Raw genomic sequence first — 15,358 nt, 5'->3', positions numbered from 1 at the left:
AATCAGGTGGCCCATTGCATGCTAGGACTTCTCAACTATATTACTTTAAAAAAATCATTTAATTATGCTGCTGAATTATTAGAGGGTTTTTAATTTATTTTTTAGCTTGCCTTTATTATTTTTACAACTAATACAAGGCAGTGAACATATCTAATATTTCCTCCTTTTTTCTTCAAAATATCAACAACCCAGTGAGGTGGGCTGGGCTGAGACAGTGTGAGTGTCCCAAAGTTACCTAGCCAGCTGGTACCTAGCCATATGTAAGGCAGGAGTATAACACAGTGTCTTCTAGTTTCTAGCCTGGTGTCTTAACCACTAGACCAATCTGGTTCTATTGTAAATACATGTAAAACAATTCCTGGTAAAACATAATTTAAATAACACGCTAAGTGAAAACAAAATTCTGATAATTTCAATGTAAAAATAATTTTCTAGCATCCTGTTTTAGAGAAACTAGGAGAAGCAAATGTTACAGTGCCTTTTCTATCATTCTCTTCAACTATTGTAATCATCTTTCCATAGGAGCTTATTGTGCATCTTTATTTTTCTGCTCAACATTTATTCTAGTCATCTTGTTCTGCAGTGCATTTTGTTATTCTATTAACCAAACAAAGGCAGTGCATATACCTCTTTCAAGACATGTCTTTAGTGTGACATGGGTTCAATTAAGATTGTTGATAAAATGTAGTTTATTAAATTATAAATCTTGTAACAAAAACGACACAAGAAAGACGCAAACAAGCTACAGGGACTAGACAGAGAGCCAATGAAGACACCATGACTTCTTTACAAGCAAAACTCTGCAACAGAAATTATTTTACATTTCATTTTCAGGATGATTTATCTCTCAGCTTCAGTAAAACATCTGAATTTCAGGAGTCACAACTATTTTATGTTAAAATTAAGCATCTTGCACATTTCCAGACTCTTGATCATTTCCAGTTTTAATATTCCTTCCATACATCAATCCATGCAGATAGTTACTTAAGATACTTAATGCAACAAATAATAACAGTTCCAAGTTGTACAGTGAATATACATTTGTCAAAAAAGGAGGATGGGTTTTAATATGGAGAGGGCATATACTACAAAATAAAAGCAGACATTTTACAAAACTGAGTGTTGCTAAACAGCTTCCAAACCATTAACACATGCCCAGATTTTTAAATGTTCAGTGTTCCAGACAAATTAAGAGACAGCTTTTAATGTTAGATGATCAGGTTTCCTTTCTTCCCCTTCTTCTCATACGGAAACACTTTAAAATAAGACTGCTAGGCTGGAGCGCAATGTCAATACAGACAAAATGTACAGGTATAAGACTGAATTTTAAAACCATGGCTCTAGAATTAGACTTCTGTTATTGTGCACTGTCCATCAGGCCTTCTCGATCTCACAGTGGTATTTCCCACCCCACTGCCTGCCACTGGTCTATCCAAGGCTGGCTGATTTCCATTCAGGTGTCTCTGCTGAGCAGAGGGTACAGGCAGCTGAAATTGGGCAGACAAATCCTCACTATCACTGCTAGCATCCGATTCTGTTTCCTCTATGGAGGTGTCAATAACTTGCATCCTACCAGAAGATAGTGATTCATGGTCTTCCTCTCCCTCACCCCTATGGCTCCTTTCAACCAAACTGTCTCCATTGATTTGCAAGTTGGCAAGAGAGTTCTCTAGAGTACTGTCCTCAGGTGATGGTGTTGCAGGACTCGTCAGCTGACCATCTAGTGTAGGAAGGGGTATAACGGTTGCTGGAGGCTGCCCAGCAGCAGCAGCACCTAGCGGTGGTATACTGTCTGCACCATCTGCAGAGCTCTCTCTTGCTAGATTGATAGCAGTAGAGTCACAGTCCAACCTAAGCCCAGCCACTCCCTTCTTTGGAATATCTATTATGTCCCGTTTTATTTTCCTGCGACGTCCATGCTCATTTCTCCTATACTGAACCATGTTCTCAAGATCTGCCACATATAAGAAACCAGCAATTAACATTTCAGTGCTCTTTTTACCTTTAGAAAATGCATCTTCCAACTCCCTACTAGTACGTTCGTCATATTGCCACCAGCCATTTCTGCCTTCATAATACCAAGCATATTCCCCATTGCCTCTACTGGCTGCTTTGAGTTCCTCAGGCGAAAGCAAAGTTGGTTTATCAAGAAAGTCCTCTGGAATCTCCTGCCGACAGAGTGCACACCGCTTTCCCAACCAGGAAGCTCCTTTTACACACAGATAGCAGAAGACGTGTTTGCAGGGCAGACTCACAGGGTGGACACATGTTTGCAGGCAGATAGCACATTCGGGAACCATAAGAGATGGGGTTGCACTTGAACATGATTCGTTTGTCTTTTTGTTCGTTGGAAGCATATTGATTGAGTGATCAAGTTCACCACAACCAGCCATCCTACAGAAAATCAAAAATACATTAATTTGATGAGATACAACATCACTTGTTTATCCTGTTTTAGAATACCTGAATCGTTTGAAAAGATTGAAAATGAAGCAGAACTTTCTAGACTGTGATGCTATCTACTGGCAAGGAGAAAGTTGTTACAAATAGTTCTTGAATAACCACCAGTCAGCAATCATTCAAAAATAGCGCTAAGTGAGTGGTGGTTATGACTGCTCCTCAAAGTTCCAGCTTCCAGTGTCCACTGTCACACAAGGTGGGCAACTGGTTTGCACTTACGACAGTTACGGAGTTTGGCAGTAACATGATTTCAATTTGCAACCCGCCCTGCTAGCTTCCCATAAGCAAAGTCAATAGGGAAGTCATTAGGGGAAGGTTGCAAGTTGCCACGATTCCCCACCTATTCACACACCCTCTCCCAATAGGCAGCAGCCATCACTGTGCTTACATCATGCTTCCCTAGCCATCCGTACCACCAGGCACTCCCTCTCCCATGTGGCAATTTTAGTTGCAAGGAGGTGGTCACTTAGCAACAACAATGGGGGCCGCAAAGAATTGTCATTGCTATACAATGCAGTCACATGTCAAAGTGGTTTACAACAGCATTGTTTAGCAAAGGAAATCCCAGCCATAATTGCCATCGTAACAGTATTTGTATATTGTGGGCAGTAGTCCAAAAGATGGGAGGGGCCATATACATTTCTTTAGATAAAAAGACAAATGAAAAAATTACTTAATGCTGGCTTATGCCTCTTGCTGGTTAACTGTTTTAACTCAGAACATTTAATTGTTATTACCCAGTTCCATTTACCGTTTCCCTATTTGCTTCCTTGCATATTCACCAAATACTCAAAATCAAAATCAGCCATAGTAACGCTTGTTTATCTCTTTCTATGACAGCAAAAATTGCTCAGCTACAAGATGCAGCGTTCCTTCTGTGAGATAGTATCATTCATTTACACAGAGACTAATTTTAGTATGAGGGGGAAAAATAGTGTTCACCACAGACTATTGAAGGAAACTGCTAAAAAGAAATAAAACTCTTCAGTTTCTGTTTTCAATGATAGGTGAATTCAGAAAAGAAAAGCAGCCAGAAAACAAATATTTAATCTGCTGTAAATAGAAATCCACTTAAACCGCAAAAGCAAAAGCTTTTAAAGCAGAAATCAACAATATTTCAAAAGCTGCAACATGGCTACCAAACCTTTCAGTGGGACACAGAAGGGTAGGGATAATGATATACAAAAGATGGCACGGACATCTTTTTACGTGCTTTGTCAGGGTAGGGAGGAGGTAAGCGTGGCACAGGACACTTCTAATAAGCAGACAGCTTTCAAATGCTAGCTCTAAAAACTCTCCCCAAAAGAAAATAAGCTAACAAAATCTGGAAAATCATGTCACTCATTTGGTAATTTTGGCACACCTTGGATTATTTTCACACTTTTAAGACATTGAGTTTTCTTCCTAGAAACTCCCTATTCCCGTTGTTAATGTTCATTATTTAATACCATCAACGAAGCTGGTATTAAATTAATTTGGCACAACAGTAAGACCAAGATGTTTTCTTGAGCAACGAAGAGCTAAAGGTACTCTTAATCATGACAAGTAAGAGTATCACTAACATTTCTTCAATTTTTGGAATCTCAAAATGTACTGTTATAAAATAGTGAGAACATTTACCTGAACATTATTAAATATATATATACTGGTGTAAAAATGGTTAATAAAATTAACCATTTCTTTTATATCATCAAATTCTTTTAGATGATGTGATTATCTATCTATTTTTACTTGAGTTAACAACTGGTTGGCCCTATTTTTCCTTATTCTAGTTAGACTGGTATTTTGGGATTTCTCAGGACCTTTCAGCATATATTACTTAAGTGGCAACAATGCATATTTTTAAGTGGTTTCAGTATTTGTATGCCTAATAATAGGCCTAGTCAGCTCTTGGGAGTTACACTATATGGGTTGAAAAGGATTTCATTACCCTCCACATTATTTTTAGCAGGTAAATGTAACCTGAAGGTAAAACCTGCCAGCAACAGCCTCCCACCGGCCAATGCGCTCCCATAGAGAGGGGTCCTCAGGTGCCGTCGGCCAGACAATGCTGACTGGCGACCGCCAGGGGGAGAGCCTTCTCTGTGGGGGCACCAGCCCTCTGGAATGAGCTGCCCCTTGAGATTCGTCTCATCCCCGACCTGCGTACCTTTCGCCGCGCCTTGAAGACCCTCTTGTTCCACCAAGCCGGCCTGGCCTAATACGAATTTTAGAATGGGTGTATGTGTGTTTTAATCTATGGGCCAAATTTTTATATATTCAATTTTAAATTGTTTTAAATTTTGTATATTTATATGTGTTTTAATATGGCTGTACACTGCCCTGAGTCCTTTGGGAGAAGGGCGGTATAGAAATCTAATAAATCCTAAATCAACAAAAAAATTTAGATTCAGATGAAGTAGAAATTTCACATTTTAAATTTATGCTTTAGATAAAGGATGGACTAGATAAATGTTGTTAGTGGATAGTTCACATAGGTAGTACTGAATTGAATTGAACTGAATACTCTATTTGGCCAAGTAAGTTTAGACACAAGGAAATTTGTCTCTGGTGCAGAAGCTCTCAGTGTACATGTAAAGCAACCAAGTAATGATAATAATCATCCTAATCGTACCAATAAGAGAGGGGAATAAAGAAAATAATAAGAAAGATAAATAATAATACAGGTAGTCTTTGATTTACAACAGTTCATTTAGTGACCATTTAAAATTACAGCAGCACTAAAATAAGTGACTTATGACTGTTTTTGCATACTTACAAGTGCTGCAGCATTCTCATGATCATGTGATCAAAATTTAGATGCTTTGCAATTGGTTCATATTTTATTTATTTATTATTTATTTATTAAATTTTTATACTGCCCCCTCTCCCGAAGGACTCGTGAACAGCCAAGATTAAAAAAACATATAATATAAACATTAAAATACAGTTAAAAGAAAATTAAATCCAAAATGGCTCCCCAATTTAAAACGCCTTACCCATAACCCTATAATTAAAACAAATTTAAAATTGCCACATGTAAAAGGGGGAAGATTTAGGCCAGGCCGGCTTGATGGAAATAGATGAGTCTTAAGCGCGCGGAGGAAGGTGCGCAGATCCGGGATCGTCCGTATCTCCGGGGGGAGCTCGTTCCAGATCGTAGGTGCCCCCACAGAGAAGGCTCTCCCCCTAGGGGCCGACAGCCGACGGCACCTGGAGGAGCCCCTCTCTATGGGAGCGTACTGGCCGGTGGGAGGCTATTGGTGGTAGCAGCCGGTCCTGTAAATAACCAGGTCCTAAGCCATGGAGTGCTTTAAAGGTGATAACCAGAACCTTGAAGCGCACCCGGAAGACCACCGGGAGCCAGTGCAGCTCGCGCAGGAGAGGTGTTACATGGGAACTCCACGTCGCTCCCATAACCACCCGCGCAGTCGCACTCTGTGTCAGTTGGAGCCTCCAAGTGCACCTCAAGGGGAGCCCCATGTAGAGAGCGTTGCAATAGTCCAGCCGAGAGGTAACGAGGGCATGAGTGACTGTGCGTAGGGAGTCCCGATCTAGAAAGGAACGCAACTGGCGAATCAGGCGAACCTGATGAAAAATCCTCCCAGTCACGGCCGTCAAATGCTCTTCTAAAGACAGCCGTGAATCCAGGAGGATGCCCAAGTTGCGAGCCCTATCCGTGGGGGCCAATGGTTCGCCCCCAATAGTCAGCGATGGCACCAGCTGACTATATCGGGACGTTGGAAACCACAGCCACTCGGTCTTGGATGGGTTGAGCCTGAGCCTGTTCCTCCCCATCCAGATCCGTACGGCCTCCAGGCTCTGGGACATCACTTCAATATTTATGACAGTTACAGTGTCCCAGGGTCACATAATCGCCTTTTGCAACCTTCTGACAAGCAAAGTCAATGGTGACGATTCCCGATTCACTTAACAATCATGTAACTAACTTAACAACTGCAGTGACAACTTAACAAGTGTAGCAAGAAAGGTCTTAAAATGGGGCAAAATTCATTTAACAAATCTCTCAGCAACAAAAATTTTGGGCTCAGTTGTGATTTTAAGTCGAGGACTACCTGTAATACAGCCATACAATATGGCAAAATATACAGAGACATTAGACAGCACTGTGAGAATTAGGAGTTCAGCAGAGTGATGACATGAAGGAAAAAACTGTCCCTACATCTAGTTATTTTGACCTGTAGTGCCCTGTAGTGCTGTCCTGAGTGGAGGAGTTGAATATTTCTCTGCCTAAAGTCAGAGGTATGCAATTTATTGGCTTTGTATAACCCATTTTATTGACAGAAGACTAGATTATCTGCTGCAACTGCTGAACAGATATAAACTAGTCCCAATTTTCCATGTGTTGACAATATTTAGGTTAGATTATTATAGATATAATGCATTTGGGGATTTATTTAAAAACTGTTCAAAGTTCCAACTAATAAAAAATACAGCAGAAACTAGGACAGATTAGAAACATTCTTGCCTCTGCTAAAAGGTTTCTGCTGATTAACAGTTCATTTAAATGCAATTTGCAACACTAATCTTTGGAGACCTACATAATGTTGAACATGAAAAAGTATGTCATTCCATGTTCATTTATGAGTGCAATAAAATCTTCAAAAGTCCTTTTCTTAGGTAATGCTTCTCTTAGATGGCAAACTAGTTAAAAGCTCTCTACCCTTGCTTGGGGCATCCTACTTATCGACATGTTTCCTCAGGAAGGCTTGTCAAACGCTTTAAAGTCCTTTCAGGTCATGGGGGTTTATTTTTGCATGTTTATTGTATTTTAACAATTTATATTTATTTTGCAAATTATCTGTGTGATTATATACTGAATGACAGCACATAACAATAAAAGATGGAGAAATAAATGTATAAGATGGCTAAGCAAGCTGTTCATATTGTTTAGCTGTCAATTTGGAAAACAGCTAGCTTGAACATTTTTCTTGTCTGTTGTTGGAAAAAAGAATGCATCGTTTGTCTTTGTGTTGAGGATTCTAAAGTTTTCTTTATATCAAAGCTATATAGAAAAACACTGTAATTCCATTTGTAATTAGAGGACAACAGATCATTGTCTGTGGTGGTGATTTTCAATAACACTTAAAGATAAGAACATTTAAAAATAAGTACAGCTGTAACTAGGATAAATACTAAAACTATTTAGTCTCCAAATAATCCTAATCCAGTTCTACACAAAATATCATTTTCCATTGGCAGACTCTATTTTTTTTTCTGGAAAAAGTAGTGAACTTGAAGTTCTAATATATATGGATGTCAATATCCAGATCAACTAAGGTCTGCTCCTTGCTCTGAGTTCAAGGACTGTTTTGTATCTGGACCTTTGTTTCAAGATTGATTAAAACCTGAGTAAGTGTAGCTGAACAATGATCTTTTTCCTATGAAAACCTGATTTTCTGAAAAAATCTAATTTTGGCTGTGTGTTCCAGTGCTGAGCAATATACCTTTAATGAGAGAAGTAATATAATTAGCCACTAACTCACAGTATCATAAAAAGTCACAGATGAATCCTCAAGTCACAACACTTTTGGGGTGAAAAAAAAATCTGAACAAAAACAGTCACAGCCCTGGCAGATTATAGATGCAGTGTAAACTTGAGTTCAAACAGCGCTCTCTCTCTCCTATCTATCTTCCTATCAATCTATCTATCTATCTATCTATCTATCTATCTATCTATCTATCTATCTGTCTGTCTGTCTGTCTGTCTGTCTGTCTGTCTGTGTCTGTCTGTCTGTCTGTCTGTCATCTATATATATCTATATTGTAGTATATCATAAATATTAGAGCTGTGTAAAGCAATTAAAATTCTTCAAATATGTCTTTTGAGACATATTTTTCAATTTGCCTTTCTTGCCTATATGAGTTTTCTTGGTACTTGCCAACCAAGTACTAATCAGGCCAACACTAACTACCATATTTTTCGGACTATAAGACGCCCCAGTGTAAAAGACGCACCAAGATTTCGAAGAAGTAAGCAAGAAAAAAAAAGTTTTTGTCTCACCATCCCCCTGGAGCACTCTGCAGGCCTCACAAACCCTCTGTGCACCCCATTTTTTCAAAAAATGGGCCTGTTTTTCACAAAAATGGGGGTGCTTTTGCCCTCACCAGCCCACAGGAGCACTCTGCAGACCTCCCAAAGCCTCTGCGTGCTCTGTTTTTGCACGAAAACAGAGATGCAGGGTGGGGCTTCGGGAAGCCAAAAATGGCTGTATTTGGTGTATAAAAACACCAACATTTCCACCCTCTTTTAGAGAGGAAAAAAGTGTGTCTTATACTCCGAAAAGTATGGTAATTTTTCACAATCAACCAAGACAGGACAGGTGTCGCTATGAGCTTTGACACACTCTCCAATTCACATACAGAACATTTTTTATTCATTCAGAAAACTGAACTATCCATTACTATATTCTATTCTCATCATATTCCCTTGCATCTTGTTTATGTGGGATTTTTTAAATTGAAATCTTGAAGCCAATGTTTAATGGTTCATATTTGAAAACAGCAATGAAAATCTTTTTTAACAAAAAAAAAACAAAAAAACAAAAACAGGAAAAATGTTTGAAATAAAATGTAGGTACAATATATTGACATTCTTACCTTTTCTTACTATTATTAGCTATTCTTGTAACATGTTGTAAAATTAATAGGCCATCTTTAAATGCATTAATCAAAGCAGAATGTTCTGTTTTCCAATTATAAGTTTATTCTTGCATGCTGCTGTTCGACTGAAAAAGAATAGCAAAATAAAGTATTATTAAAACCAAAGTAGTCAGTTACTTATAAATATATTTATATTTCATCTCCTATGCATGTATTCAGTGGTTTATACTTTATGGCTATAACAAAAAAGTTAGGCAAAAGAAAAATTGAATAAGGAAAAAAATAAAAGTATCAGCAATTTCAATATTGTTCAATTATAATTAGGTTGCGTGTTCACTACAGAAGCTCCATTCTTTAACATATTTTACTGTAATACTAGAGCAAAAGACCTCAGTGCCTGCAGAACAGAACAGAACAGAACAGAAATGTACAATATTCATGCCTTTCTAATTTGATCACTACTTATCTTTCATCTGCTTTACCTTCACAATATTCTTTTGGAAAACATGATAACCTATGCTACCAATTGAAACATTTGCTGTTTTTTGTAGTTCTTATTTTTAATAATACAGCTAACTAAAAATAGTACATTTCATTTGCATCTCTCTCTCTCCCTCCCTCTCTCTCTCTCATGAAGTTTTTCAATTGCCTTGTCAGATTTGTTAAGTGAATTTTTACTGCATAAATTAGGCTTATCTCATATATAGGAAGCTAAATAAAGTTAGGAAACTGACGAGTCTTACAGAAAGGTTAATTATAAAATATATATAATTAAAAACACCCTTTAATATTGCTTTCCATGCTAAAGTCTCTTGTGTACTATATGGAACTACTTAACAATCATGTATGTGTATGTGTTTTAAATAACTAGTATGAAGCAAACAAATGTTATATATATTTTTCTTGAGGCATTTCTGTTCTCTAAAAAAAAAAAAAAGCCTAACTCAAATCATCCAGTACTACTTTTATATAATTAAATAGGACCTACTATTATGTTATTTTTTTAATGCAACACTTTGTTCTTTATGTATCATATAATTTACATTACTCTCTTTTTTTAAATTCAATTCTATATTATTTTCAACATAGACAGGAGGTACAGTATTTCTCATTAATATTTAGCACTTTCTCAATAATTTGTTGTCCAGTACAGTTATAGCTCTCGGTTGCTGTTTTGTTTTTCTGTCTCACATTGCTCTCTTTCTAAAATCTCTGTGCTGGAGATTCAGATCAGAAAAACACATTATAGAATTTCAAAGTAAAAACCAATCACAGTTGTGAAGTTGACCAAATCACAATAATGACTTGTTTAGCCAATTCCTAGTTTTTCATCCTTTTATAAATTGCTGTATTATGAGATATTCAAGTAATACTTTCAAACCAGTGGTGGGTTGCTACCCGTTCACCCTGGATCGGGCGAACGGGTAGTCGCGTGTGTGCTGGTAGCAATAGGTTTTGAAACCCACCCGTTTCAAACCTAAGGTTAACAGCTTAGGAAAGAAGGGTACTGGAAATAATTCATTTATTTATTAATAAGATTTATAAGGCCACTCAACTGAAACAATATAATCCTAAATGGCAAACAGCATAAAAAGAAAAATGCATTAACATTAAACATCTGTAACATGTAAGTAATATAAGGCTGACTAAGCAACAGAACAGAGCAATCTGTCACTAAACTGGTCACTAATTCCTCATGGAAGAACCAGGTCTTAATGGCTTTTCTAACAAGCAAAATTGGGGCTTCTCATGTATCAGAGATCGTTCCGGAGAACAACGGCAATGACAGAAAAGGTGCGTCTCCTAGGTTCCATAAAATCCCAAGATTTCAAGAAATTTTATGTAGTTCTTGACTTGCCTCCTGCGTCTGTGGCTCACCAAACACTTGGCAAATCTGCCTGCTCAATATCTGAGGATCAGCAATCTCTGCAAACCAGATGCTCTCTTTCTAAAATCTCTGTGCTGGAGATTCAGATCAGAAGGCACTTGAGACAGACCATTATATCACTCCTGCCCCATATAAGTCATGGGAGGCAAACTAACTTGAATCAGTATGTGAGATGACCACAACAAAAGCAAAGGACATTTTCTTAATATCCAAATAATTTTAACATCTCTTAAGGCTAATATGAGATCTAATATATGATCACTTACATGTTTGGGGGCCATGTAAGTCCACAATTGTGATACATGCCATAAACTCCTAAGCTTAACCAGATCCAAACAGCAAGATCCTTACCTTCTTCCTATGACCCATTCTCACTTTAATACCTCAGGAGCATTGTTGATCCCAGAAAAGGGTCCCTAATTATCAATGTCATCATTCTACCCTGCCACAGTATGGAGAGTGGAGGGCCCAAAACATGATGATGTAAATTTCTAAGTAATGGCTCCCCAACCCAATCAGATTTTGATAATACATGCCAGATTTGCCAGTTCATCCAAACTGTGACTTTATAGACACATCTGGTATTCACCATCAACATCTTGAGGCCACTTGCCCCAGCAGTCCAATAACCTGGCCCCTAGGATGGGCCCACAGGATTAGAAGTAAAGATTGGCACTAAATGGGATTACTTTCTTCCTGGAACAGCTCGCCTATTCCCTCACACTACTGTAGAGATATTTTAATGTTGTAATGCTTACTAACAAATGGTTCTAGTAACTAACTCTAACTCAGTATTACCCTATCTATATTTTTAAAAAGATAAGAGAATATAAGGCCAACAGCCAAGTTACAAAGTTGGAAATATTAAACTAAAGGGGAAATTTAGTAGTTCTTGTAAATTCTATTTTCATAGTTCTGTAAGGATATGGCCATCAAGGACTGGAACTAATTTACACTTCGTAATCCAGGAATAATATGGAATTTCTATTAGCATATCTGTACTGCATAAACTAGGAAAATGGAATACTAAGAATGAACTATATTTTCTACAGCTAAGGTCTGCAGTAGGCATGCAGATGCTTTCTATTTTTATTGATCTAGTTGATAATAATCTGCATTTTAATTCTGGTAAGCACTCAAGTGCCTTAGAATATATAGCTTTATATAACCATTTATAAAAAGATAGAGTCTGTTGAAAGAAATGCAGCTTTATAGATCTCCTGAACAATAGATGAGGACCAAATAAAACTCTCAAAGGAGTATATTACATAGCTGAGGAACCACACAGATGAAGGTCATTTCCTTCCTTTCAAACAGACAAACCTCTCATAATAGAGGCTTCTTCAATCATATAGGTCAAATCTATGATTATGGATCCAGGCACTTCCATTTTTTTTTTTTTTGTCTTCAGCCAGTACTTACAGTGGATAATAAATCATTTTAATAGCTTCCAGACTACATGATAACATTCTCCCCATTTATTATTTAATTAATTTGATACTTAAGCACTTATTTTCATTACCAATGGGAGCATGGTTGGGTTTGCAAACGGTATAAGCCAATTCATCTTATATCAATCTTTATTACTGAATAAACCACAATGGCTATGTATACCTAAACCTAAAACAATATTTATAAACCAGAGAGGCTGGGTTCATAACACCCCAAACTAAATCCAGAGCAGATTATGTTTAGGTCAGGCATGTACAATCCATGGTTTCCATGTGGCCCTGGACAGCTAATAATGTTTCCCCACAACATCGTAAACTTTTAATATTATGTGATTTATATATATTAATTATATTTTATATTCGGCCAAGACCATTTCTCTTCACTCAAGGCAAGCTAGGCAAAAGGTTGGACAACCATGGTTTAGGCAGGGTGTGGATCCTGTCTACATGTCCATTGTACCCATGCATATTTAAAGTTATAGCACTCTTCCCCAGCCTTCATACCCTGTTTCCCCCCAAAATAAGACATCCCCTGATAATAAGCCCAATCGGGCTTTTGAGCGCATGGCAATAAGGCCAAGCACTTATTTCAGGGTTAAAAAATATATAAGACAGGGTCTTATTTTTGGGAAAACACGGTAGTTACTCAACTACAATATCAAAAGTGTCCGACTTTGATGCATACTCATTGGGAAATCTGGGAGGTTATTTGACAATTATATGGAGGATACCACATGTCATGGAGTAGCTTGATTTCTTCAACGAATGTATATGTAAATATAAAATCAAATATGTTGTTGCATGGAGGGAGGCAAGGGAGGGGGAGGGAATTCTTATTATATATATATTTCAAGTCATCCCTCCCTATGATGCTTTCATTTAACTTCTAGACACTTAGGAGAAAATGCATTTATAGTATGCTGTTAAGTATTTTGTTACTTTTACCTAATATTTACTGCTTCAAGTTTCAAACAGCTTTTCAATCGTAGCTCAACTTATTTCATACAAATACTAACAGATGCAGTCCAGTTTCTCTCAATTTGGGATGTTTCCAAATACATACATACATACATGACGGCATTTATTTCATATTGCAAATATTTTCTAGCCTTAAAAGAAAAATGCAACTGTAGCAAATCCATAAAACCATTTTCTAAAGGGAACATACAATCTTAAAAGTGGAATATCAAATATTCTCGGTAATGCAGTTCTTTGTTCTATCCTGTTTCACTAAGGTGGTGCCAGGGATAACAGGAGAATCAGGACATATTCCCCACCACTACCATCTATACACTATTCAGGTGAACCACCCCTTATCTCTTTTTAATGTACCAACAATGAGAAAAAGGTCGGGAGGTAAAAGCTTCCCCAATGAAATTGCATACCGTCAATCATCCTACCAAGTTGCCAATCTTGCCTTCCTTCCTCTCCCTCTCTCTCTTTCTTTCATCTATCTATCTATCTATCTATCTATCTATCTATCTATCTATCTATCTATCATCTATCTATCTATCTATCTATCTATCTATCTATCTATCTATCTATCTTCTTATCCTATCCTATCCTATCCTATCTCCATCTATATACAACCTTCAACAAAAGCTTTTACCCACCATCCGACTCTTCTTTCCACCCCCCACCCCACCCCACCCCAAAAAACACCGAGAGAAAAAACATTTGCGAGAGTTGCACATTCACCCCTGCAAAGTCAAAAATTAAGACGGGCGCAGAGTGACGGGGGGGGGGGGGGAGAGAGAAAAAAACAACCGCTGTCCAGAAAAGAGCGCTTGGAGGCGGAGGAAGAGCCCGCCCTTCCGTCCAGGTTCGCTTGGCCGGAGGGAAGGATGCAGTAGAAGCAGAAGGGCAGGTTGGATTCCCAATCAGCGACCCACAAACTGATGGTGCGGGGGGGGGGAGAGGTGGGCACTCGGGGCAGACTCGCGCGGGCCTGGTCCTTTCGGCTCAGGGCGCGGAGCGGGACGACGACGCCGGGGCCTTTGTTTGAGTCTTGTCTGCCGCTGCCCGGAAGGACCAGGAAAGGGGGTTGGGGGGCAAGGCAGAAGCGAGAAGCGGCTTTCCTTTCAAGGAGGCCTCGGCTGCCCCACAGCGGTAGTTGCCTTCGCCGGAGTCCACCCCCCCCCCCGGAAATTTTGCCCCCCCCCCGTATAAGGCGGCCATCAACTAATCAGTCCCGCACTCATCTCTCCTCCTTCCCCCCTCCCACCCCCAACGGTCTCCTCTCCTCTCCCCCCCCCACCCGTCAAGACTCCGGCCAATACCTCCGAACCTGCTGCTGCTGCTGCTGCCACTCGCTCGGTGATTAAACTGCGCCGCCGCGCGCGCGCGCGCGCGTGCTCCCTGCTCTCCCCTCCCAACACCCCCCCCCCGTTTGCGTGAGGACGCGAGCAAACGTTTGAACCCGAGCTGACGTCAGGACGCAAAGGGAGGAGAAGGTGGCGGAAGAGTGCGGGGGATGCGGGGGGAGGGGAAAGGCGTTGGAGGCGGAGCCAGGAAGAGGCTTTTTTCATTATATATATATATATCTATGTATAAGTGGCTCGGAGCGACGCTGGAACGGGGAAGGCGGAGGGTTTTTGGCGCGAGCTTTCTTCCTCCCTCCCTGGGGAAAGCTGACGCTCGTGCTTGCGGGAAGCCTTTATTATGCGATGCGACCCCAAGGAATGGGGTGGGGGGTGGGGGAGGGAAGGAACCGAAAGCCTTCTTTTCTTAAATACAGCCTAGGCCAGGGATCTCCAACCTTGGCAACTTTAAGCCTGGCGGACTTCAACTCCCAGAATTCCCCAGCCAGCTTTGCTGGCTGGGGAATTCTGGGAGTTGAAGTCCGCCAGGCTTAAAGTTGCCAAGGTTGGAGATCCCTGGCCTAGGAGAGATGTAATAACTTTTTAACCTCGAATGTCTCTGCAGGCATCCTTAGAAGGACCCGTGAGTTGGATAC

General features: G+C 39.4%; 1 protein-coding gene across 3 annotated transcripts; it reads right to left on the bottom strand.

The window, feature by feature from the left end:
* Positions 1-671: 671 nt before the first annotated feature.
* Positions 672-14,841, bottom strand: RNF146 (ring finger protein 146). 3 transcript variants are annotated; one of them, XM_060692211.2, is made up of 3 exons: positions 14,682-14,841; positions 9,061-9,188; positions 672-2,394 (listed from the first exon to the last, which is right to left on the bottom strand). In XM_060692211.2, exon 3 carries the CDS (start codon positions 2,391-2,393, stop codon positions 1,347-1,349), a length of 1,047 nt encoding a protein of 348 aa, XP_060548194.2. In that variant the 5' UTR covers position 2,394; positions 9,061-9,188; positions 14,682-14,841; the 3' UTR covers positions 672-1,346. The 3 variants fall into 3 exon arrangements, with proteins under 3 accessions (XP_060548194.2, XP_087738904.1, XP_087738905.1); XM_087882778.1 differs by having other exon boundaries at positions 14,690-14,789; XM_087882779.1 differs by lacking the exon at positions 14,682-14,841 and adding an exon at positions 14,170-14,651.
* Positions 14,842-15,358: the final 517 nt, after the last annotated feature.

The sequence above is a fragment of the Pantherophis guttatus genome, chromosome 1, assembly GCF_059756535.1.
Source record: "Pantherophis guttatus breed Tessera chromosome 1, ASM5975653v1, whole genome shotgun sequence".
NCBI classification, from domain to species: Eukaryota; Metazoa; Chordata; class Lepidosauria; order Squamata; family Colubridae; genus Pantherophis; species Pantherophis guttatus.
Note: the sequence above shows the minus strand (reverse complement) of the source record. Positions and strands in the feature narration are given on the sequence as shown.

Excerpts from the sequence above, each read along its gene's own strand:
- RNF146 (XM_060692211.2), bottom strand. The coding sequence starts at position 2,393 with ATGGCTGGTTGTGGTGAACTTGATCACTCAATCAATATGCTTCCAACG.